The 24987-nt window shown below is 36.5% G+C and overlaps 1 protein-coding gene across 3 annotated transcripts in view; it reads left to right on the top strand.

The window, feature by feature from the left end:
- The window catches only part of BicD (Microtubule-associated protein Bicaudal D), a 180472-nt gene that overhangs the window by 149805 nt on the left and 5680 nt on the right, over positions 1–24987 (top strand). For all 3 annotated transcript variants that reach the window (XM_090370923.1, XM_090370925.1, XM_090370924.1), the window contains exons 7-10: positions 11434–11628; positions 15699–15893; positions 16217–16315; positions 19055–19175. In XM_090370923.1, the coding sequence (XP_090227049.1) occupies positions 11434–11628; positions 15699–15893; positions 16217–16315; positions 19055–19175 (610 nt within the window). The remainder of the gene's footprint in view (positions 1–11433; positions 11629–15698; positions 15894–16216; positions 16316–19054; positions 19176–24987) is intronic.

The raw sequence follows: 24987 nt of genomic DNA, 5'->3' as shown, positions 1-24987 counted from the left end.
GGTTATATCTCCATTTTTTTTTTTTTTTTTCATTCCATCTCCCATGTTTATATCCATGTTAATAATTTATTTATCTTGAATTTGCTCTGAATATTGTGCCTAGAGAGATTGTGGTGATTCATATTTCAAAAACATAAGTGGAAAAGGCCTTTCTAAATCTTTTATGGAATGGGTTGTACTGTTAAAGGAACTTGATGGCAGAACTTCAGTAAAGCAGTTATGCAAAACTTTTTGACATTTATTTATTAACAGTATATAATGGGCTGAAGTGAAGAGTGAAGTTGCTTAAATTATTTTTAGATAGCGACACAAAGAAAGAAATAGCACAGCATACTCTATATTATACTGCTTTGTACTTGATGTAGATACACTGCATGTACAACAAATTGCAGTTGAAATGTGTTTTAAATTTGTGACTATGACAAAAATAAATTAGCATTACCATTAGTAGAGGCATACAATGCAAGAAAGCAAGCTTATACAGCATCAACCAAAAAAAAAAAAAAAAAACCCCTTCTCATTTCACCCACCATTCTTTCGAAATTTTTGTCTGTTCTGCCTTGAATTTATTTAAGTATCAACTTCCACAACGACAGATGGAAGTTTGTTCCAGCAATCAAATACCTGCTGGCTAAATGCAAATTTCTGCACATCTATTCGACAACTGTCTTTCCTCAATTTCAGTTTGTTCCCTCAGGTTTGTAATCTGAGCAAGAGGAAGAATCCTATCAGCATTGAGCCTGCTCAATCCATTCAAGGCCTTATACACCTCACTCAGATCGCCTCACAGGTGCGTAGTCTCCAGACACTGCAGTTTGCAGAACTTAAGCCTTTCCTCATAAGAGCACCCCTTTGTTTCTCTCATCAGTCTTGTTGCCTTTCTCTGTATTCATTCTAACAACTCTACATCATTCCTAAAATGAAGCTTTACACAATACTCAAGGTGTGGCCCGAGCATTGCCATATACAAGGGAATAAACACTTCCTTATCCCTGCTCGCAAAATTCCTGTATATCATTGACAAAACCCCATGATCTACTCTGGCAACCTGTCTGCACTGCTCAGAAAACTTCATATCTGACTGTACAGTTGCCCCCAGGTCTCTTTCATTCTCCACTACCCTGAGTGTAAGACCACCCAGTTGGTATGTTACTCTGGGGTTACTGCTACCCATATGCACTACTTTGCATTTGTCAATGTTAAACTTCAGTTGCCACTTCTCAGCCCATCTGCCCAACTTTTCCAGATCCTGTTGCAACAGCATCTGTCATTACTGTTATTAACAACTCTGCCAACCTTTGTATCATCTGCAAACTTTGACATTAAGCTTGATATACCTTCACCAATATCATTGATAAATATACAAAATGACAATGGGCCCAACACTGAACCCTGGGGGATACCACTAATAACATTAGTCCATGAAGAGCTGTGTCCATTGATTACCACTCTCTGTTGTCTCCCACTCAACCATCCTTTTATCTATTGTAGCAACTTTCCCTTAATGCTATATTGCTCCAATTTGTACAGTAGTCTTCCATGTGCAACAGTATGAAAATCTTTCCTGAAATCCAAGTATATGATATCAAAATTATTTTTTGCATTCAGCTCCTTTGTGACCACGTCATAGTATCCAGTCAAATTGGTTGGAAAAGAATTCCCTTTAATAAACCCATGCTGTGTTTGAATTATTTACTGCAGTCTTGTCTAGATGATCCTGCAGTGCTTCTTTAACCAGTGATTCCATTATTTTCCCCGGAACACAAGTTAAACTAATAGGTCTACAGTTACTTTTGTCACCTTTTGAACCCCCTTAGTGAATTGGGGATACATTTGCATATCTCCAGTCTATGTTGAATTCCCCTGAGTCCAAGGATGCTCTCATAATTATGGCTAAGGGTTTGCTTACTTCCTTTGCTGCCTCCTTTAATATAATTGGATAGATCCCATCCATCCCAGGTGCCTTTTTTATGTTTAACTTCAACAAATTCTCCTCCACTTTGCTCTCAGTTATTACAAAATCACTTAGCTCTCTGTTAGAGTTTGATAAACGTCTGGCACTCCCCTCATTGAATAACTCCTCGTGTGTGAATGTAGATGCAAAATACTCATTCAGTTTATCATCTACCTGAGCATGATCATCAATAGTCAACCCATCTATGTAAAGTGGTCCAATCTGATTCATCACTTCCCTGCAAGGTACTGCACATGGCTGGCAGTAACACCAGAGGAACTTATCAACTGTGTGGTAGTGGAGAATGAAAAAGACCTGGGGGTAATTTTGCAGTCAGACATGAAATTCTCTGTGCAGTGCAGACATGCTGCTATGATAGCTCATGGGGTTTTGTCAATGATATATAGAAACTTTGCTAGTAGGGATAAGGAGGTGATTATCCCTTTTTAGAAGGCCATGGTTAGGCTACATCTTGAGTACTGTATACAGGTCTGGAGGCCTCACTTTAGTAAGGATGTAGATCTGCTGGAATGGGTGCAGAGTAGAGCAACCAGATTGGCAAAAGGAACAAAAGGGTGCTGTTACCTAGAGGCTTTGGTTCTGAAAATTGCAGTGTCTCGAGATTAGGCATCTGCGGAAAGATCTGACTGAGGTGTTTAAAGTCTTGAATGGATTGAGTAAGCTGAATTTTAATGGTATTCTTTCACTTGCTTGAGACTACACATACGAAGAGGCATAAATGCAAGTTGAGGAAAGATGGTTGCAGGATAGATGTGTTGAAGTTTGCCGTCAGTCAGCAGGTGGTTGATTGTCGAAACAGGCTTCCATCTGTTAATCTTTTGTTATGAAAGTGGATGGGTTGAATAAATTCAAGGGAGAACTAGACAAATTTTTGGAAGGTATGAATTGTTTTTTTTTTTTTGGCTGATGCTATATAAACTTGCTTTCTTGCATCATTTGCCATTATTACTACCACTACTACTAAGCTCAAAGGGGATAGAATTCAAAACCTTTTCTGTATTTTAGCAGTCTTACGGGCTTGAACCATTTAAACTCAAATGTATACTACTACCAACCGTAATCTAAAGAATTCCAAGATCTGTTGAGTGTCTGGCTTTAAGGTTATCTAATTTTGGGAGGTTCAACTGTATAGGAAAATAATATCGTAAGAATTTGTGTGCAAGGATAAGGAATAAATTAAGGAAGTTAACTAAGGTACAAATAAATATACAGTCAAATATATATCAAAGCAAGCTCCCATGTACTTCCCCCCCCCCTTTATTTCAAAGGGAGTGTAATAAAATCTGTAATATCACATTCTTAATGTATGATTTATAATAGTAGCTATTTTTGTCTATCTTTTGTACCACTCCTCCTTAATCTAATTAAATAAGATAAAAGTATTTCTTGAAACAATGTTAAATTACTATAAATGACTGGTTAGTGATCCCACTGTCATAAGCAGGTTGAGAGCTCTCTCTCTCTCTCTGCCTGTGTAATGAATTTTGAACATCAAGTGTACAGAAAGGATAGACAGGACAGGACGGGAGGAGGGATTATGCTGTTAATTAAGAAACACATTAAATCTAAGGAAGTGCATCCAATTGATGTTGGTGGACAATGCAATGTTGAGTCTGTTTGGTGTGACATAAGCACTGGAAAAGGAAAAATGAGAGTAGTTATAGGCCTAATGAATCTGATGAGTATAATGAGCAATTGTGCAAAGAAATAGTGGGCCAGTAAATCAGAATGTCTTATAATGGGGAATTTTAACTTTCCAGATATTAACTGGAACTTGCGGTCGGTCACTTGCACACTAGCAAGACTTTTTTGGATTTATTGGATGACTGTTTTCTACAGCAGCAGCAGCAGCAGCATGTTTGAGAGGCAACCAAAGGGAGTAATACTCTTAATCTGATTATCAGCAGTGATTATGCATGCATTAAGATAATTTTCAGATAAAGGAACCACTGGGTGACAGTGATCACAATGTAATGATATGGGAATTACTTAAAGATGTAACTAACATGAATTCTAAAGAGAAGGGCTTTTGCTTTCGTAAAATTGAGTACAGGAGTCTCAGACAGTTCTTAAATTCTGTACAGTGGGATCAACTGATGATATTACCAACGTTGAATTCTAAATGGGAAGCTTTCAGGGACTTAATCTTCGAGGCTACTAGGATTTTTATTCCAACTAAGAAATACTGTTCGTGGTTCACACCTAAATGGATGTCAGATGAATTAATGAGGCTCATGGCAGAGAAGAAAAATGTATAGGATGCATATAAAGTATCAGGCGACACAGAAGCCTAGGGCAGATATAAACTAGTATGTAATCAAGTCACAAAGGCGGTTAGGCAGGTGAAGGCAGATTACGAGAAATCCTTGGCAAAGGATGCAAAGAAAAACAGCAAAGAGTTATTTACTTATGTAAACTCTAGAAGGAAAGGGATGAATCAGATTGGACCACTTTACATAGATGGGTTGACTACTGATGATCATGCTCAGGTAGCTGATAAACTGAATGCGTATTTTGCATCTACATTCACATGAGGAGTTATTCAATGAGGGGAGTGAGAAGTTTATCAAACTCTAAACAGGGAGCTAAGTGATTTTGTAATAACTGAGAGCAAAGTGGAGGAGAAATTGTGGAAGTTAAACATAAGGAAGGTACCCGGGGTGGACGGGATCTATCCAGTTATATTAAAGGAAGTAAGCAAACCCTTAGCCATAATTATGAGAGCTTCCTTGGATTCAGGGAAGGTTCCCATGGACTGGAGGTGTGCAAATGTATCACCAATTCACAAAGGAGGTTCAAAAGGTGACACAAGTAATTATAGACCTGTTAGTTTAACTTGTGTTCTAGGGAAAATAATGGAGTCACTGGTTAAAGAAGTAGTGCAGGATCATCTAGACAAGACTGCAGTAATAGTTAAGACACAGCATGGGTTTGTTAATGGGAGATCTTGTCTAACCAATTTGATTGGATACTATGATGTGGTCACAAAAGAAATGAATGGCAAAAATAATTTTGATATCATATACTTGGATTTCAGGAAAGCTTTTGATACTGTTGCACATGGAAGACTGCTGTACAAATTGGAAAGGTATGACATTAAGGGTAAGTTACTACAATAGATAAAGGGATGGTTGAGTGGGAGATGACAGAGAGTGGTAATCAGTGGACGCTGCTCTTTGTGGACAAATGTTATTAGTGGAGTTCTCCAGGGTTCGGTGCTGGGTTCATTGTTGTTTTGTATATTCATCAATGATACATTGTTGAAGGTATATCAGGATTAATGTCCAAGTTTGCAGATGATACAAAGGTTTGCAGGGTTGTTAACGACAGTAAAGACAGTATGCTACTCCAACAGGATCTAGAAAAGTTAGGTAGATGGGCTGAGAAGTGGCAACTGAAGTTTAACATTGAAATGAAAGTACTGCATATGGCTAGTCATAACCCAAGAGAAATGTTCCAACTGTGTGGTACTACACTCAGGGAGGTGGAGAATGAAAAAGATCTGCGGGTAATTGTGCAGTCAGATATCTCTGAGCAGTGCAGCCGGGTTGCCAGAGAAGGTCATGGAGTTTTGTCAATGATACATAGGAATTTTGCTAGCAGAGACAAGGAGGTGATTATCCCCTTGTATTATGCAGTGGTCAAGCCACACCTTGAGTACTGCATACAGGTCTGGAGGCCTCATTTTAGGAAGAATGTAGAGTTGCTTGAGCATGTACAGGGAAGGGCAATAAGATTGGTAAGGGGAACAAAGAGGTGCTCTTACCAAGTAAGGCTTAAGTTCTTCAAATTGCAGCACCTGGAGAGTAGGCACCTGCGAGGTGATCTGATTGAGGTGTATAAGGCCTTGAATGGGTTGAACAAGCTGAATGCTTATGGGATTCTTCCTCTTGCTCAAGTTAAGAACCTGAGGGAACATAGATTCAACTTGAGGAAAGACAGTTGTAGAATAGATGTGCAGAAATTTGCCTTTAGCCAGCGGGTGATTGATTGGTGGAACAGACTTCCATCTTTTGTTGTGGAAATTGATAGCCAAAATAAATTTAAGGCTGAGTTGGACAGGCATTTTGAATGAATGGAGGCATGAAATGGGAGAGATTTTTTTTTTTTGGCTGATGCTGTATAAGCTTGCTTTCTTGTATCCTATGCCTCTACTAATGCTAAGTGCTAATTTATTTCTGTGTTTGCTGATATAATTAAAAAGTTTACAAAAGAAATAAATTTATATACAACTGAAAACATAAAAGAATACAAAATATAGCATACTATGATTTTTAGCGTTTCTCACCAACCATTGAAGTAAAAACGAAAACCTAAATCTTAAAAAGCTTTATATTTAAATTTACAATAAATTTACAGTAGATCAAACACAATAAATGTGATTATACAAATAAAATGTTACTGATAATAAAATACTGAATTAAAATGCAATAAAATATACTAGATTCTGCCTTCTTTCTCAACAACTGTTGAGAAAGAAGGCAGAAGCCTTTGAAAGCTTCAGTTATTTTAGCGCTTTTAATCTAGTATATTTTATTGCATTTTAATTCAGTATTTTATTATCAGTAACATTTTATTTGTATAATCACATTTATTGTGTTTGATCTACTGTAAATTTATTGTAAATTTAAATATAAAGCTTTTTAAGATTTAGGTTTTCGTTTTTACTTCAATGGTTGGTGAGAAATGCTAAAAATCATAGTATGAATATACCCAACCCCAGAGGGCCTATTTGAAGAAAAATATAGCATATGTAACATTTCTAGATCAGTTCTTTAAAACATAGTTACAGTGATCACTGTTTAATATTACGATGAATCAAATTAAACATTTTGAATTATTCCATCCATTACTGAACAGAGCTCCTTTGTGTTGAGCTGATATTTAATCTCACATGTTATAGCCACCAATGAAGTTTACTGTATGCTGCTTTTAGATTGCCAAATGTTGCAGTAGCCTTTAATTTTTTCCCCCTTTTAGATCTATTATCACATGAACAAAAATATAAAATTTCCTCTTACCTTTAGTAAGCCCTGCAGTGTTGAAATCCCATTTTGGAGATCTGTGTTTTAAACTTTATACATTAAAATTGCATAAGACTGATGTTTGTTTAGCCTGAAGTAAAAGGTACTGGGTTGTTATAAAATAAGTTTCCCTATTCAGGAGACCCTAGTGTCAAAACGGTTAGAGTTAGCACTGTGAAAATTGGTGGGTATGTCATTTAGGGTGTGAGAGAAGCGATTTGTAGAAGAAAAAAAATTAGTTCAAATTTCCACCACCGGGAGAAAAATGGCGCTGCACATATGTAACAGTTGTCATTTACTTCAAGACATGCTGCTTACACAAATAACATCCTGTTACATAAAAGTGGAAAGGCCAATGCCACTGTCAATAACCATTATGGCTCTTACAAAAAAGGAATGTGCTCTTTTAGTAAAAATGTTCTACCAGAATAATAGTAACACTAATGCAGCACTATGTGAATATCGGAAACTTAAAGGTTTGTGTAAATGACCTTTGATGTCAGTGGGGCTTCAAAAACTAATAAATAAATTTGAAGCCACTGACTGGGGAGTTAGGTGTAATTCCAGGCAGGGGACGACCACATATTCGGAACGGAGGTAGTGGATGAAATGGCGGTTGCAGTGGTCAGAATGCGAAACACTACCAGTCAATAGTGCCAGAGGTGTGTAAAGAGACTTGAACCTTCCTTGGTCTACTGTACATAAAGTGCTTCAAATAATTTTACGCTGGTTCCCGTACAAGATTCACGTAATGCAAGAACTAAAGTCTTGTGATCAGCAACAACGAATAGACTTTGCTCTACGATTTCTGGCTCGTGTGGAACTTGACAATACGTGGGCTGGAATGATCTTGTGGTCTGATGAGGCACATCACTCTTCATGGGTCTGTAAATGCACATAACTGCCGAATATGGGGAACTTCTCATCCATCTGTTGTGCATGAAAGACCCTACAAAGTCCATACATTACAGTATGGTATGGATTCACACCATACTATAATGTATGGACTGCACAGCAGAGTTTATAATCGGACCATTTTTCTTTGAAGAGCACCTAATGGCCCTGTAAGGTGTACGGTAACTAGTGCATGGCACTGCGCTTTTCTAAGAGATCACATTATTCCCACTCTGCAAGAAAGGCAATGCTTGGAGACCATAGTGTTCGTGCAAGATGGTGCCCCTCCGCACATTGGTCAACAAGTGAAGGAACTGCTCCAACATTTGGAAATGATCGCATCATTTCTAGAGACTTTCCACAGTTCTGGCCAGCCCGATCAGCAGATCTCAGTCCCTGTGATTTCTGGCTATGGGGATACCTGAAAGACAGAGTTTTCCTTGGTGGCATGCAGACACTTCTCGATTTGAAAGCAAGCATTAAACAGCACATAGCCAACATCCCCAATGAGATGCTACACGAAACTATGTCACACACAGTCCTCCGTTTTCAGAATGTCATCTCAAGTGAAAACACATCGAACAATATCTGTAGATTTCTAAGTTCTGATATTAAAACCTAATCCTAAGTTAAGTATTCCATCTCATGTTTATAGTGCCAGTTTCTCCCCTGGTGGCAGAAATTTGAACTAATTTTTTTTTTCTTCTACAGATTGCTTCCCCATACCCTAAGTAACATACCCACCGATTTTCACAGCGCTATCTCTAGCTGTTTTGACACTAGGGTCTCCTGAATAGGGAAATATTTTATAACTACATGGTATATGTCATTGGTAGCTTTCTATAAATATATTTAATGCTACATTACTCTTAACTTTTATGTAATGATAAAAAACTTTCTTGACTTCTACTGCACAATAAAGGATCAATAAAACTTTCGCATTGCACTGCAAATCAAATGGGCTGTTTCACTGAGCAGCTGTATGTTCCTACTCTATTCAAATTAACATCCTTAAGTCTGTGCTTGTTATATTCTCATTTATCTGCCAAGCACTGGCAATGGATATGTGGAAAAAAAATTTACATTATAGTTGGCTACTAATGATATTCCTAGTTTGGGAATATCATTTTGTGCTGATTCTTTGTGAATAAAAAACTGGAACATAATTTACCAAATGGAATACATGCACAAAAAAATAATTACAATAAATTGACAGAACAGATGACTACATTAGCTATGATTTATCCCCTCTCCCTGTAAGAAAGATAATGTACAAAGACTATATCAGGATTATCCAAACTTTATTTGTATTTTAATCTACCAGAAAATACCATTAATTTCGTTGAGTGTGAGCAAATGTGATATTTCTTTTTTGATTAGGAGGATTATGCCTGTAATCTGTCCCATTTAGGAATACATGCCTCTATAATACAAAGCAAAACAGTATATTTTGTACTTCTGCCATATTATAAGAATACCCATATTGTCTGCATTGAAATACAGAGTTTGTTTTGCACTTCATGAGTTCAACTCAATATGGTGCCATAAAATAAGGCAGTTGTAAAGTCCTCTGTCCCTGGAATATGAAGCCTCTATACTCGTATATCAGAAAATTTAAAGGCTCTCTGTATATAGCACTGTCTTCGGTGGGTGTGTGAACTGCCCCTTGTCGAGCATTTAAGATAATTAGGGCCCACGTCTTTGTGGTGAGGATGAGCACCTCTTTGCTGCTGCCCAGGTGATGGTGGCAACATGTGAGATACATTTGGCCACCCCCCCCCCCACACACACAGTGGATTCCAGTTATTTGGGCCACCGGTTATTTGGAGCAAATCTTAAAAAACAGAAACCAATCGAGAAAATAGCCAGGGTTTACTTCGCTTAATTGGGACAGCATGCCGTTTAATCGGGGCAGGAGACTGCAGCACTGGAGATTACCCTACGATTGTCTCCGACGGTACCACGTGGTTCGGTGGAAATTCTGGAGGTCACAACCATAAAACAATAAAAACAATTAGCAGTCACCTGTTTATTGGGCTTTTCTGTTAGTGAAATCTATCATAAATGGACAGTAAACTCGATCTTACTGAATTTGCAATAACACCGACAGCTGGAATTCTGTGGGTTGTTATTGTGAAATGTGTTTACACTTCCATGAAATCTTCAATCATATAAAAAAAATCAATTTTCAGATCTTCTCTTCATTCCTATTTTTAAAGCTTTGTAACTCGTTACTCCGTTCTCACTTTTTTTTTTTTTTTTTTTAATGTGAACCCCAAACACGAGAGGTATTAGAACCTATAGTACTTAGTACCGTGCTTGGGTTAGGGTTGAAAGAGAAGTATGGGGGGAATGCCGGAAACTTTGCTCTAGAGACTAAACATGGGTTTCACCATTTCAAGCCTCCAATAAGCAAAGTGGTGGTATTGCACCGGTCGATGAGAGTCATCTACCACCTTCAATTTGCGCGTATTGTGTTACTTGCAATTTGTGTGTGCCGTGTTCTTTGTTATTGATTGCTTATCTTTTTACTGTTTTAAATTTTAACCCCCCTCCCCCCACACACACAAATGTCAGTGAACAGAAATGTCAACTAGTTCGTATGTACATATTACAGTACGTATTAATTATTCCGATTATCACGTATATTCTTCTGATTTTCCTGTATCATTTAATTTTTTAATTGGTAAAGTAATAGAGGGTAAATTTGTGCTTAATATATCTTTGCTTTTATAGCCTGTGGATAATATTCCTCCTATTTTCACTAATTAGAATCGCTGTTTAATAGAATTAAAATTCAATTCGCAAACGTGATCACAATGACCGGTGCTTACTGCACATCGTAACGTGATTTGATTGTACAGTGAACCAATTGTAAAGGGGGGGGTACATTGTATTTTTAACTATTTACGTGAAACTTCGGATAATTGGGGCAGCCGCTTAATCGGGCCAAAATGCACTAGTCCCGATGTGTCCCAAATAACCGGAATGGACTTTATATAAATATATATATATACAATATGGTAATTACCATCAGAGTTGAGCTACTATATCCCAGGTGCTGCCGCTACACAGAACACTTACATATGTAAATTTTTTTCTATTGAGTCCTTGGGTGTTTTATTGCTTTTCATAGTTTGTGAGTGAAGCTTTATAATCAGAAAGAGTTTCTTACACAGAATCGGATGATTGTAAATAGAAAGTGTATGTAGCAGGGTGCGTAGCATGCTATAGCAACAAAATTCACACTTTACACGTTTCATTTCATATGATACCATTTATCACCTGTTCCATTGTTAATAGTTGTAAACTCCTCTGTCATCCTACAGTACAAACAGGAAATTATAGCCATTTTAAAGTGTAACATAAAATTTATTTATTATTTTGTGATTAACAATCATGAATTTTGTGTGTGACATGTGAATTTTTTCAGCTAGTATTCAAAAAAAAATAAAGAGAGATAAATAATTAAATATCATGAATTTCACAGTTGTAAGTTGACAAAGAGATATATATTAGTTAATTTCTTTGCATACATAGGCTGAAAATGAAAAATCTCAGTTGTCTGTTCGACTCCAGGAATCACAGCAGCTTTTGGAAAAAACAAAAACAGAACTGAATGATCAGCACAGTCGTGTGTCTCGTATGGTAGAACATATTAGTGCCCTTATTGCACTACATGGTCGAATAGATGGTGAAGAGGAAAATGGAGGAATGGAGGAAAATAATGAAAAGGTAAGGTTAATTTTAATTTGTAGTTCAGTTTATATCTTTTAAAGATATAAACAGAATGGGCCTACAGCATTTATTATAGTGTTTTAATTTCATCTGATTTAAACTTGCCTTACGAATGTAGAAAATGTGTAGTCTGAGATGTTGGGCTACACCAGACTCTTCTGTTGGTGGAAAGACTTAGTTGTATAATATGTTTGATTAAATTAAGCATAGAATCTTTGTAACTTTTTGTCTGAATACTTCACATTCAGAATGAATAAGTAGAAAAAATGTTTTAAGAAATAAATATGATGTGTTATAAAATAATATATATTGTTAAGAATGTGATTACCTTCTCTTTATTCTGAAAATAAGGAACATGAATATTATTGGAGGGAGGGCGGGGCATAGCATGTTTAAGTGTGGTTAGTTTGAACTCCTGGATCAGTGTGATTTAATTTAGTTAGTTTTTCAACACAGGTTGTTCCCAAAATCTATCCTTGTCTCTGTATTGCAAAATTAAGTTAATAGAACAGTTTGTTATCAGAATATTATTTACTTTGTTTTGTGAATCCTGTTGGAAATAATATTTTAGAGTATTATGATGACTAGATGATACTCTCTTTTGACCACTGTAGCAGGTAATTCATTCCAGTGATCTGCAACACAATGCCCAAAGGTAAACTTCACAGGATCCGGCCTTCTTTTACTCCACAAAATTTTGTACTGATTCCCTCCCTTCAGAGCCTTATATATCTCCTATCAGATCTTCCCCTAAGATGGCAAGCTTTGAAGTCCACACCTAAACCGTTCTTCATATTAGCATTAGCATTAGTAGAGGCATATGATGCAAGAAAGCAAGCTTATTCAGCATCAGCCAAAAAAAAAAAAAAAAAAAAAACCACTACTCCCATTTCACCCCTCCGTTCGAAATACCTGTCCAGCTGAGCCTTAAATTTGTTTAGGCTATCAACCTCAACAACAAGCGATGGGAGTCTATTCCACAAACCAACTGCCCGCTGGCTAAAGGCAAATATCCGCACATCTATCCGACATCCGTCCTTCCTCAATTTGAATTTATGCCCTCTCAGGTGATTATTCTGAGCAAGAGGAAGAATCCCATCGGCATTGAGCATGCTCAAGCCATTCAAAGCCTTATACACCTCTATCAGATCACCTCGCCGATGTCTAGTCTCCAGGCTCTGTAATTTGCAAAACTTAAGCCTTTCTTCGCAACAGCAACCCTTTGTTCCATTCACTAATCTTGTTGCCCTTCTCTGTACTCGTTCCAGCAGCTCTACATCCTGAAATCTCATCTTGAAATGAGGCCTCCAGACCTGTATACAGTACTCAAGGTGTGGCCTGACCAATGCCTTATACAAGGGAATAATCACCTCCCTGTCCCTGCTAGAAAAATTCCTGTATATCATTGACAAGACACCATGAGCTACTTTTGCAGCTCGTCTGCACTGCTCAGAGAACTTCATATCTGCCTGCACAATTACCCCCAGGTCCTTTTCATTCTCTACCACTGTCAGCGTAGTACCACAGAGTTGATACGTTGATCTGGGGTTACTGTTTCCCATATGTAGTACTTTACATTTGTCAATGTTAAACCTCATTTGCCACCTCTCAGCCCATCTGCTCAACCTTTCCAGATCCTGTTGCAGCAGCATAGTATCAGTAGTGTCCTTAACAACCCTGCCAACCTTTGTATCGTCTGCAAACTTGGACATTAAGCCTGAAATACCATCATCAATATCATTTATAAATACAGAAAACAACAATGGACCCAACACTGAACCCTGAGGAACTCCACTAATAACATTAGTCCACATTGAGCAGTGTCCATTGATTACCACTCTCTGTCTTTTCCCACTCAACCATCCCTTTATCCATAGCAGCAATTTGCCTCCAATGCCACACTTCTCCAATTTGTGCAGCAGTCTTCCATGCGCAACAGTATCAAAAGCCTTTCTAAGATCCAAATATATAATATCAAAGTTATTCCCTGCATCCAGTTCTTTTGTGACTACATCATAGTATCCAATCAAATTGGTCAGACAAGACCTGCCCTTAACAAAACCATGCTGTGTCTGAGCTATAACTGAATTCTTGTCCAGATGATCCTGCAGTGCTTCTTTAACCAGTGCCTCCATTAATTTTCCTGGAACCGAAGTTAAACTAACAGGTCTATAATTACTTGTGTCAGCCTTTGATCCTCCTTTGTGAATTGGGGTTACATTTGCACATCTCCAGTCTATGGGTACCTCCCCTGAGTCCAAAGAAGCTCTCATAATTATGGCTAGGGGTTTGCTTACTTCCTTTGCTGCCTCCTTTAATATAACTGGATAGATCCCATCCACCCCGGGTGCCTTTTTTATGTTTATCCTCAACAATTTCTCCTCCACTTTCCTTTCAGTTATTAGAAAATCATCTAGCTCACTGCCAATGTTTACTTCACCTACGACATTCCCCTTCCTGAATAACTCCTCATGTGTGAATGTAGATGCAAAATACTTGTTTAGATTGTTAGCCACCTGAGCTGGATCCTCAACTGTTGAACCATCAACATCCAGTGGACCAATCTGATTCATCCCTTTCCTTCTTCAGTTTAAATAGGTAAAGAACTCTTTTCTGTTTTTCTTTGCATCCTTTGCCAAGGATTTCTCATAATCTGCCTTTGCCTGCCTAATCTCCTTTGTGACTTGGTTACAGACCAACTTATATCTATCATAGGCTTCCATGTCACCCATTAATTTGTATGTATCCCATGCATTTTTCTTCTCTGCCATATGTCTCATTAGTTCATCTGACAACGATTTAGGCCTGAACCTTGAACAATATTTCTTGGTTGGTATGTAAAGCCTGGTAGCTTCCAAGATTAGTTCCTTTAATGCTTCCCATTTTGAATTTGCTGTTGGTAACATCATCAGTTGGTCCCACTGTATAGAATTTAAATACTGTCTCAGACCATCATAGTCGCCTTTACGAAAGCAAAAACCCTTCCCTTTACCTCTGATGGTAGTTACCTCCTTGAGTAAATCCCACTTCAGCACACTGTGATCACTGCCACCCAGTGGTTCCTTTATCTGCAGATTCCTAATGCATGAAGAATCACTACTGATAATCAGATCAAGAGTATTACTCCCTCTAGTTGCCTCCCGAACATGCTGGTATAGAAAACAATCATCCAATAAATCCACAAAAGCCTTGCTAGTGTGCGAGTGACCAACCCACAAATTCCAGTCAATATCTGGGAAATTAAAATCCCCCATTATAAGACTCTCTGATTTACTGGCCCATTCTATTTCCCTGTACAGTATCTTATTATACTCATCAGAGTCATTAGGCCTTCCACATCCAAGGAAGTGAAGCATTGGCTTCACTTCCCTGGATTTTATGTGTTTTTTAACTAATAGCATAACCCCTCCTCCCCTCCTGTCCTGTCTATCCTTTCTATACACATTGTACTCCCCAAATTCCAGTTCTGCATTCCTTATATCTGTGTGACACCACGTCTCTGATATCCCAACAATATCTGCCTTTGATGTTTTGAGCAATACCTGTCAACATATGGACATCAATTAGCACCCCTCGCCAATCTGGTTGTCTATATTTGAACCCTTTCTAGAATTTCTATGTATTTCTTTAAGTGTGGCCTCCAGACCTGAATACAATATTTGAAATGGTCTCACCATCATTTTATGTCATTTTATGTAAAAGGACAATGACATCTTTTTTCTTATTTGCAAAGGTTCTATATATCATATACAAGATACAAAGTTCCTTTCTGTTTACACTGCATGGAGAGTTTCATGTCTGACTGAATTGTAACACTAAGCATTTTTCATCTTGAACTATTTTTAAACCCCTTGTAAGTAACTCCTGGATTTTTGTTCCCTAGAATTCAGGGGGCAGAAATCCAGGAAATAATGTATTCACAAAACAAAATAAATAATAACTTGAACTCTGGCAGTTTTTGAGAGACAGCTAGAAATTGTAAATTGTAACTATTATTTGATTCCTTGGCTGTAATTTTTTATACCAGTGCTTTAAATTTTTTTTTTTTTTTTAAATTTGTAATTTAGGATCTACCTGAACTTGCTAGACTTCAGAGACTGCTCCAGAAACATGAGCAGCGCTATCAACTTGCAGTACAACAGGTTGAACAACTTCAAAATGATGTGAAAGGTTTACAAGATAAAGGAGAAACTGCACAGGAAGAAAATGATGAAGTTACTTTGGCAAAACTCAGGGATGAAGTAACAAACTTGAGAATTAAGGTAAGTTGAGATTACTTGAAAAATTTCAATGAAAACTTTTATATAAAAATATAATAATAAAGATAAATTGAAAGTTTGGAATACCATAACATCCCAGATATTAAAATGTAAGTGAAAGTTGGAGGGTAATTAATAGGAAGTATACATTTGATAGTTTTTACACTAGACTGTTTTATAAATTTAGAAAAGATCTTAGACAGCACCAATGAAATGTAATTGGTGTTTTCAAAGACCTTTTAAAATTTGTGATACTTTATAGTAGACAACCTTTACAATACAATACATAATCTTCTTTTCTTTTTTCCCTTTTCTATTTTTTTAAGTTGAAAAACTACGAACGTCGCATGACTGACTTAGAGGATGATCTCCAAACAATGGGTGAAATCAGTAATGAGACACAGGGCAGCTTAAATCTCACTCAGGTACGAAAATTGCACTGTATCTTCTGATATGTATGTTAAAGAATGGAGAAATATGCAAGTTAACTTATAATTAAATATGACACTGCACTGCATAAAGCAAATTGGTATGAATTATATAAAGCAAATTTATACAAATTTATCATATAAATACATTTCTTTATACATTATCATTTAATTAGTCTTGATACTGATAAGGTAAATGCTGTAAATGAGTAAAAAACACTAGTTCAATTTTGGAGAAATTTAACTTTTTTTTTTCCCCTCTTGATTGTATTAAATACATCACATTTTATTTATTACAGTTGTTGTTCAGGATACATCATTTGAAGTAGTACTATATCACAATTACTTGTGAAACATGCTACTTACCATTACCAAAACAGCTCGGGTTTTTTTCCCCAATACTGTACTAATACTGTTCCATGGCAATAAAAAAAAAAACCTTTTGATACAATACAAACCTTGTTTATTTTAGTTATTTGAAGTAATTTGATTCCTAAATGACTGACTCATTGTGACGTGATCATAATGCCTTCTCTACTCCCAGTGAACAGATTTTTACAAAAATTTATTTAGAAAAATTTGTTGAGGCACCTCATTTCATTGAAATAGAGATAGTTGAAACTTTGCCCCCTCCCTCTGTAAAATTTTGCTTTATCTCTCTGCATAAACGGAAATTTGTTTTGGATGTTTGGTCAGACCCACATGAAATTTTCAGCATATGTTCCGTTAGCCAAGGGAACATTTTAGCATTACTTCTGATTTGATAGCATCCAGTACCTCCTCCCATAGAAATTTGTATTAATTTCAGATGTTTAAGCATTTCATTCAAGAAGAAAAAGTCAGAATGACACCAAATTTCCACCATATGCTGTGTTTGGTCCTTGAAAGGTTTTAGGTCCAGTTCTGATTTTATATTTTCCTACTAAACTGTGTATAAATGAAAGTAAGCCTCAAATGTTCAATTATTACTCAAGAAGGAAAAGTTGAATTAATACAAAATTTTCAACACACCTTTTATTGGTCCCTGGGGGGGTTTTAAATCTAATTCTTATATATCTCTGCCAACAGAAACACTATGGTAAATTTGGAACAGCAGTTTCTGGTCCTTACAAAATGTCAGTGTCAGTCATGTCAGTATCAGTTAACCTGTATTTCGTGTGTTAAAAAAAAAAAGACTACACAAATCTTCACCTTGGTGATTTTTGTGTAGCATTCTTCTGGTGCACAAATCGAAATCTTTCAAATTGGGTACACATTCTACACAAACGGCCTCTGTAGCCAAGTGCTCAGGAGCGGGAGTGCAGTAGCACATGCTCTTTGAGTAGACCAGGGTTCAAGCCCCTGACTGCTAAATATGGTGATCTGCCAACCCGCACTGGACCAGCGTGGCAGATTATGGTCCATTTCCCTCAGCATGAATTGTTGAAGAGGCTTCCATCCTGCACTGGGTTGATAATGGCTGCAGTTTACATTTTTTTTTTTTTTTTTTTTTTTTTTTTCCTACACAAACTGGGTGCACATTCTTTGAGTATAGAAATCTCACCTAAGGTACTCAAAATGTATTATTTGTAAACACTTTTTACATTAGTACAGAAGTTTGAAACTACTTCAGCATGTTATTGATAATTAAACATTCCTGAAATATAATGCATACATTACCTAACTTGTTTTCTTTCTTTAATAGCTATTCTTTTTCCATTTCTAGGAAAAGGATCTTTTTAATCACTATTGTCCTTTGGACTCTCCATCCAGTATAGCTACATCCTTGAACAGCATCTTGACCTTATCACATGTTAGAGAGTAAAAGGTGTTGTTGGAGGAAGGGAATCACACATCAATTTTCCATGACATTTTTATTTAATGGTTTCATAATGTTATTATCACAGTATGAATTTCATAAGGAGCTCTTTTTCACCATCTCCAGAAAAAAGTGGCCATCATTTTTTCATTGGAATATTGAACTAAAATAGTTTTTAAGCTGGCATTCTTTTCCTTGGATTTCCAGTCACCTTTAACAACTACGTTTTAATCACAATTATTATAAGAAATGCCTCAGAATTTGCTTTAAATGTGTTTAAATATTTTTGAGAAATTCTAACACTGGCTTTGCTCTGTGATAGTCAGTATTTAGGCCACTCAACCAGATTTTGCATTGTTTTGTTATGCATCCTTCATTATTTATCAGAATTTTTCCTAGGTTCTTGCTAGTTAATGATTTAGTCTCAAGTGGTCATAAAGGCCTTACAATAAATTTTTATCATAGAGGTAGAAAAACATTAAGTTTAAAAATGAATATCATTTGTCTGTTTGTTTAAACAACTGCTCTGCTTGCACAGATCTTCAAATATATCTTGTAATATAAATATACAAGGCATTTCATAACATGTGGGCCATACTTTCAGGATTGATTCAGAACCTGAAAACAATGAAAAAAAAAATCTTATATAAATGTGTCCATAACCTTCACACATATCTAGTAAAATGTTTTTCTTTTTTGCTTATTTTTATTTATATTGTATTATTTTTTTACTATTGAAAACTCCATAGCCATTTTTGTTTAATTTAAACAGTCATAGCTCCAGCCCATATGTTATAAAATACCCCTGTATATGGTGTTTTATTTATTTTTTGTTAAACAGTGGAAATAAAAGGAATCTTAATTTCTTCTGCTTGTATATATATATTTTTTTATCTTCCTTCTCTATATGGATTTTACAATTTCCAGTTATTTTATAGGATGATCTAGTGGTACTGTCTGAAGAGTTAGCACAATTATATCACCATGTGTGTATGGTGAATGGAGAAACTCCAAGCAGAGTTATGCTGGATCATGTAAAAGGATCTCACAAAAAAATAGGTATATTTAAATATTTTTCATTCCTTCAGTGAAATTATTTTATTTGTAGAATTCTTTATACAAATCTGTCATGCATTGTTTTTTTCTATTAGCTAAAATTTGGAAAAGCTGTTGTAATTTTTTGTTTTTCAAGTTAAATGACTAAAAATAATAGCAATAAGAGCTTAATTGACGGTACTCACCTCAATTGGTTTGCTTAGTTACATGGTATTGAAGTGGAAATGAAGTTTAAAATAAGTTAAAATAAATAAAGACGGAATTGTTAAAAACCTGTAATTAAAATTTGCTCAAGGAAGAAGTGCACTACCTCGTCTCTGGTTGTCATTTATAAAATAATATAAAATATTAATATGAGAACTAGGTGAAGCCAGTAGTCACAACGAGCGACTTTCATGAAAAAAGTCTTTGGTTGGCAATGATAGGAGAAAGGGAATTATGTATTTAAAGGATTCCTATGTTCCCATAATGCATTTCGAGACGTGGGAACTTTACGTGCATAAGGTTCCAGACCGGTGAAAGGTTGGTTGGAAGTTTCGTGTTTAGAATGTTAAATTTAGTGTTATGGCAACACCATTCTATGACAAGCACCTCATGTTGGAAGATTTTGTAACTAGATCCTAATTTAATAATTGTGATGGCTGGGGATTGTGGTTGTGAGAGTGGGGATTGTGGTTGTGAGAGTGGGGATTGTGGTTGTGAGAGTGCACGTGTTGTGTAAGTTCAGTGCTGGCTTGATTAGTTCTGAAGCTATTATGGTGGTAATAAGCACGTGTATTGGAAGTTTTTGTGGTGCCATATTTTGCAGTTGTGCTCCCGATGTAGCATGCGTTACAACCGGATTGACATTTAATTAAATATATAATGTTGTTGATGTCTAGTTAAAAATCTTCCAACATGGAGGCGCTTGTCATAGAATGGTGTTGCCATAACACTAAATTTAATGTTCTAAACACGAAATTTCCAACCAACCTTTCACTGGTCTGGAACTTTACTACGTAAAGTTCCCACATGTCTTGAAATGCATTATGGGAACTTAGGAATCCTTTAAATACATAATTCCTGTTCTCCTATCATTGCCAACAGAAGACGTTTTTCACAAAAGTCACTTGTTGTGACTATTGGCTTCACCTTGTTCTCATATTAATATTTTATAAATGACAACCAGGGACGAGGTAGTGCACTTCTTCTTCCTTCAGCAAATTTTAATTACAGGTTTTAACAATTCAGTCTTTATTTATTTTAACTTATTTTAAACTTCATTTATACTTCAATACCATGTAACTAAGCAGATCAATTGAGGTGAGTACCGTCAATTAAGCTCTTATTGCTGTTATTATTATTAAGTCGATTACATAACGGTACATTAAGAAGCTCTATAAATCAACTAAATGGCTAAAAATATTAAATAAGAATGGATTATTACTTGGATAATCATTCACCACAAGATAAATACTAGTTAAATTGTTATTTATATTACTTAGCCAATTAAGATATTCCAAGTTTGAAAATCTGTAGTGATAGGTTTACATATATCATGCTAATTTAAAGTATATAATCTTGGATACTGGAGGAAGTGTGAATTTAAAATTAAGGTTGCTTGTCCCAACCAGCGAGGAACATAACCTCACTGAAGTTATGTTCCTCACTGTGACTGCAAATGAGCAGTCTGCATTAGCATTAGCATTAGTAGAGGCATTTGATGCAAGAAAGCAAGCTTATGCAGCATCAGCCAAAAAAAAAAAAAAAAAAAAAAAACCCACTTCCACTTCACCCCTCTGTTCGTTCAAAATACCTGTCCAGCTGAGCCTTAAACTTATTTAGGCTATCAACCTCCACCACAAGGGATGGCAGTCTGTTCCACCAACCAACCACCCTCTGGCTAAAGGCAAATTTCCGCACGTCTATCCTACATCTGTCTTTCCTCAATTTGAATTTATGCCCTCTCAGGTGATTTTTCTGAGCTAGAGGAAGAATCCCATCAGCATTGAGCATGCTTAAACCATTCAAGGCTTTATACACCTCTATCAGATCACCTCGCTGGTGCCTAGTCTCCAGACACTGTAATTTGCAAAACTTAAGCCTTTCTTCGTAAGAGCACCCCTTTGTTCCATTCACTAATCTTGTTGCCCTTCTCTGTACTCGTTCCAGCAGCTCTACATCCTTCTTGAAATGAGGCCTCCAGACCTGTATACAGTACTCTAGGTGTGGCCTGACCATTGCCTTATACAATGGAATAATCACCTCCTTATCCCTGCTGAAAAAATTCCTGTATATCATTGACAATACTCCATGAGCTACTCTTGCAGCCCGTCTGCACTGCTCAGAGAACTTCATATCTGCCTGCACAATCACCCCCAAGTCCCTTTCATTCTCTACCACTGTCAGTGTAGTACCACAGAGTTGATACGTTGCTCTGGGGTTGCTGTTTCCCATGTGTAGTACCTTACATTTGTCAATGTTAAACTTCATTTGCCACCTCTCAGCCCATCTGCTCAACCTTTCCAGATCCTGTTGCAGCAGCATAGTGTCAGTAGTGTCCTTGACAACCCTGCCAACCTTTGTATCATCTGCAAACTTGGACATTAAGCTTGATATACCATCATCAATATCATTTATAAATACAGAAAACAGTAATGGACCCAACACTGAGCCCTGAGGGACTCCACTAATAACATTAGTCCACGATGAGCAGTGTCCATTGATTACCACTCTCTGTCTTCTCCCCCTCAACCACCCCTTTATCCATAGCAGCAATTTGCCTCCAATGTCACACTGCTCCAATTTGTGTAGCAGTCTTCCATGTGCAACAGTATCAAAAGCCTTTCTAAGATCCAAGTATATAATATCAAAGTTATTCCCTGCATCCAGTTCTTTTGTGACTGCATCATAGTATCCAATCAAGTTGGTCAGGCAAGACTTCCCCTTAACAAAACCATGCTGTGTCTGAGCTATAACTGAAGTCTTGTCTAAATGATCCTGCAGTGCTTCTTTAACCAGTGCCTCCATTAATTTTCCTGGAACAGAAGTTAAGCTCACAGGTCTATAATTACTTGTGTCAGCCTTTGATCCTCCTTTGTGAATTGGGGTCACATTTGCACATTTCCAGTCTATGGGTACCTCCCCTGAGTCCAAGGAAGCTCTCATAATTATGGCTAAGGGTTTGCTTACTTCCTTTGCTGCCTCCTTTAATATAACTGGATAGATCCCATCCACCCCGGGTGCCTTTCTTGTGTTTATCTTCAACAGTTTCTCCTCCACTTTACTCCCAGTTATTTCAAGATTCTGTAGCTTACTGCTAGAGTTGAATACACCTCTGGCATTCCCCTTGCTGAATAACTCCTCATGTGTGAATGTCGATGCAAAATATTCATTTAGTTTGTAAGCTACCTGAGCAGGATCATCAACAGTTGACCCATCAATATCAAGTGGACCAATCTGATTCATCCCCTTCCTTCTAGAGTTTACATAAGTAAAGAACTCTTTGCTGTTTTTCTTTGCATCCCTTGCCAAGGATTTCTCGTAATCTGCCTTCGCCTGCCTAACCTCCTTTGTAACTTGGTTGCATATCAACTTGTATCTATCATAGGCTTCTGTGTCATGTGTTAATTTGTAAGTATCCCATGCATTTTTCTTCTCTGCCATATGCCTCATTAGTTCATCTGATATCCATTTTGGCCTAAACCTTGAACAATATTTCTTAGTTGGTATGTAAAGCCTAGTAGCTTCCAAGATAAGTTCTTTGAATGCTTCCCATTTTGAATTTGCTGTTGGTAACATCATCAGTTGGTCCCACTGTATAGAATTTAAATACTGTCTCAGTCCATCGTAGTCGCCTTTACGGAAGCAATAACCCTTCCCTTTACCCCTAATGGTAGTTACCTCTTTGAGTAAATCCCACTTCAGCACACTGTGATCACTGCCACCTAGTGGTTCATTTATCTGCAGATTCTTAATGCATGAAGAATCATTTGAAGAAAGCATTTGTTAAACCCGTTATATAATGGCAGTAGTTAGAATCTCAAACCCTCTAAATTTACCCTTGAGGACTCAGTAATATGCTACAAGGAATATAACTTCTGTTGAAAGAATAAAAATTTATCAAATCATTAAATGAAAGTGTATAAACAAATTGAAACCAACATTACAACACCTACGTTCATTTCATCATACATATAAAATTATTTCATAGCTAGGATGAGTGGATCAATAATTGAACCCAGTGGTTGAAGTAGAGTGGGATGTCATTCTACTTTTTCTCATATCTGTAAATCATTCAGCTACCTTTTGTGACCTGAAACATCCCCCAGAGCTTATTTAAGAAATTTACAAACTGTTCTGTTACTTTTTTTCTTGCTTCAAAAACTTCACAAGTCATCTCACTAGCCCCCCCCCCCTCCCATAACTTGATTCAGCACTCAGACACAATGTGTAGAATTTCCTTTTTTGACCCAGGAACAGTGTTAAAATATAAAGTATTAATAATAAATAAGCAGACTAATGAAAAAAAATTAAAGATTTCAATTGATTGCAATAACTGGTTAAAAGACCAATTAATTATAAATATATTGTCAGAGAAATCAAATTCCTTAAGAACAAATATGTGTGATCAACAGAATTAATAGCTTCCAGAACAATATCAGTATAAACAACAAGTATGGTACTACCATTCAGCAATTGCTTATGTGGGTAGGGATACCTATTATATATATGTATGTTTGTATATATGTTTGTTTTTACAGAAGAAAATGATGTCACAAAGAATAATGATGCCATGTCATCTACTACAGACTCTGGAAGGAACAAGCTGGAGGTTTTGAAAGATAAATTACACTCTGATGTTTCAGCTTCACTGAAAATGAAAATCACAATTTCTGAAAAATCTGGTAATTGGAAGCCAATCTTTGATTGGGGAGGACAACTTGTATTGGAGATTGAAAGGAAATTAAAGTACCTGACAATCAAAGTGATGTAAATATGTCCATTAATTACATGAAAAGAGGTATTATGTGAGAACCATAAATGAATTTAAAAAAAAAACATATATGATAAATAGAAACATGAAAAATAGAAAAGGAAAGTGATGATGAGAGGAGGAGAAATGGATAGGAAGGTAGATGGGATTACAGATTGGGAAGGGGGCAGGAGCTTTCTTTGCTGGCAGGTTTCATTTTTATAACTTAAAACATACTGGTCCCAAAGAGGAGAGTTGAATTTATTTCAGAGGTTTTTTTAAAATTGAAATATAACATGGAGCATGTTATATTTTAATTTAATAAAACATGTTATATTTAGATGAAGCAGTTCATTAACTGTTTCATCAAAATCTTTTAATGGTACAAACTTGATGCTATTATTGCTTTAGATTTCAATGTAATCCCAGTACTTGTGTTGTATTCATTTTGTTAACCAGAGAGTGATTGTGTGTTATGAGTGAAAGGGATAGAAAATATCTTTATTTTTACATCTAGAAAATGTTCTGTGCTTCTGAAAGTGTGTACCTTAAAGGAAATCAATGTTGGCTGCAGTTGAGGTTGAATATCTTGTATCATTTCAAAGAGTTTACATAGGCAGCCCATTATGTGTTACAGATTGTTTAGAAGATTGGATCTGCTCCCCTGAATTCTGCAGTTTGTTTTAGCAGAGAAGCATTTATTTTAGAATTAGCACTGAGGCAGCCATAAGTCACCAGTATATAATGTTTATAAATTGCACATACTGTGTGATCAGTTTGCCTGTTTTGTTGGATGAAAAACCCAAGTTACCAGGAGAAAAAACCATGCATCCCTTGCAACTAACTCAGCAACAGTGAAAA

This window comes from Mastigoproctus giganteus, chromosome 3 (assembly GCF_048544385.1).
Source record: "Mastigoproctus giganteus isolate SK-2022 chromosome 3, ASM4854438v1, whole genome shotgun sequence".
NCBI classification, from domain to species: Eukaryota; Metazoa; Arthropoda; class Arachnida; order Uropygi; family Thelyphonidae; genus Mastigoproctus; species Mastigoproctus giganteus.
This window is presented reverse-complemented; position numbering and strand designations above follow the sequence as displayed.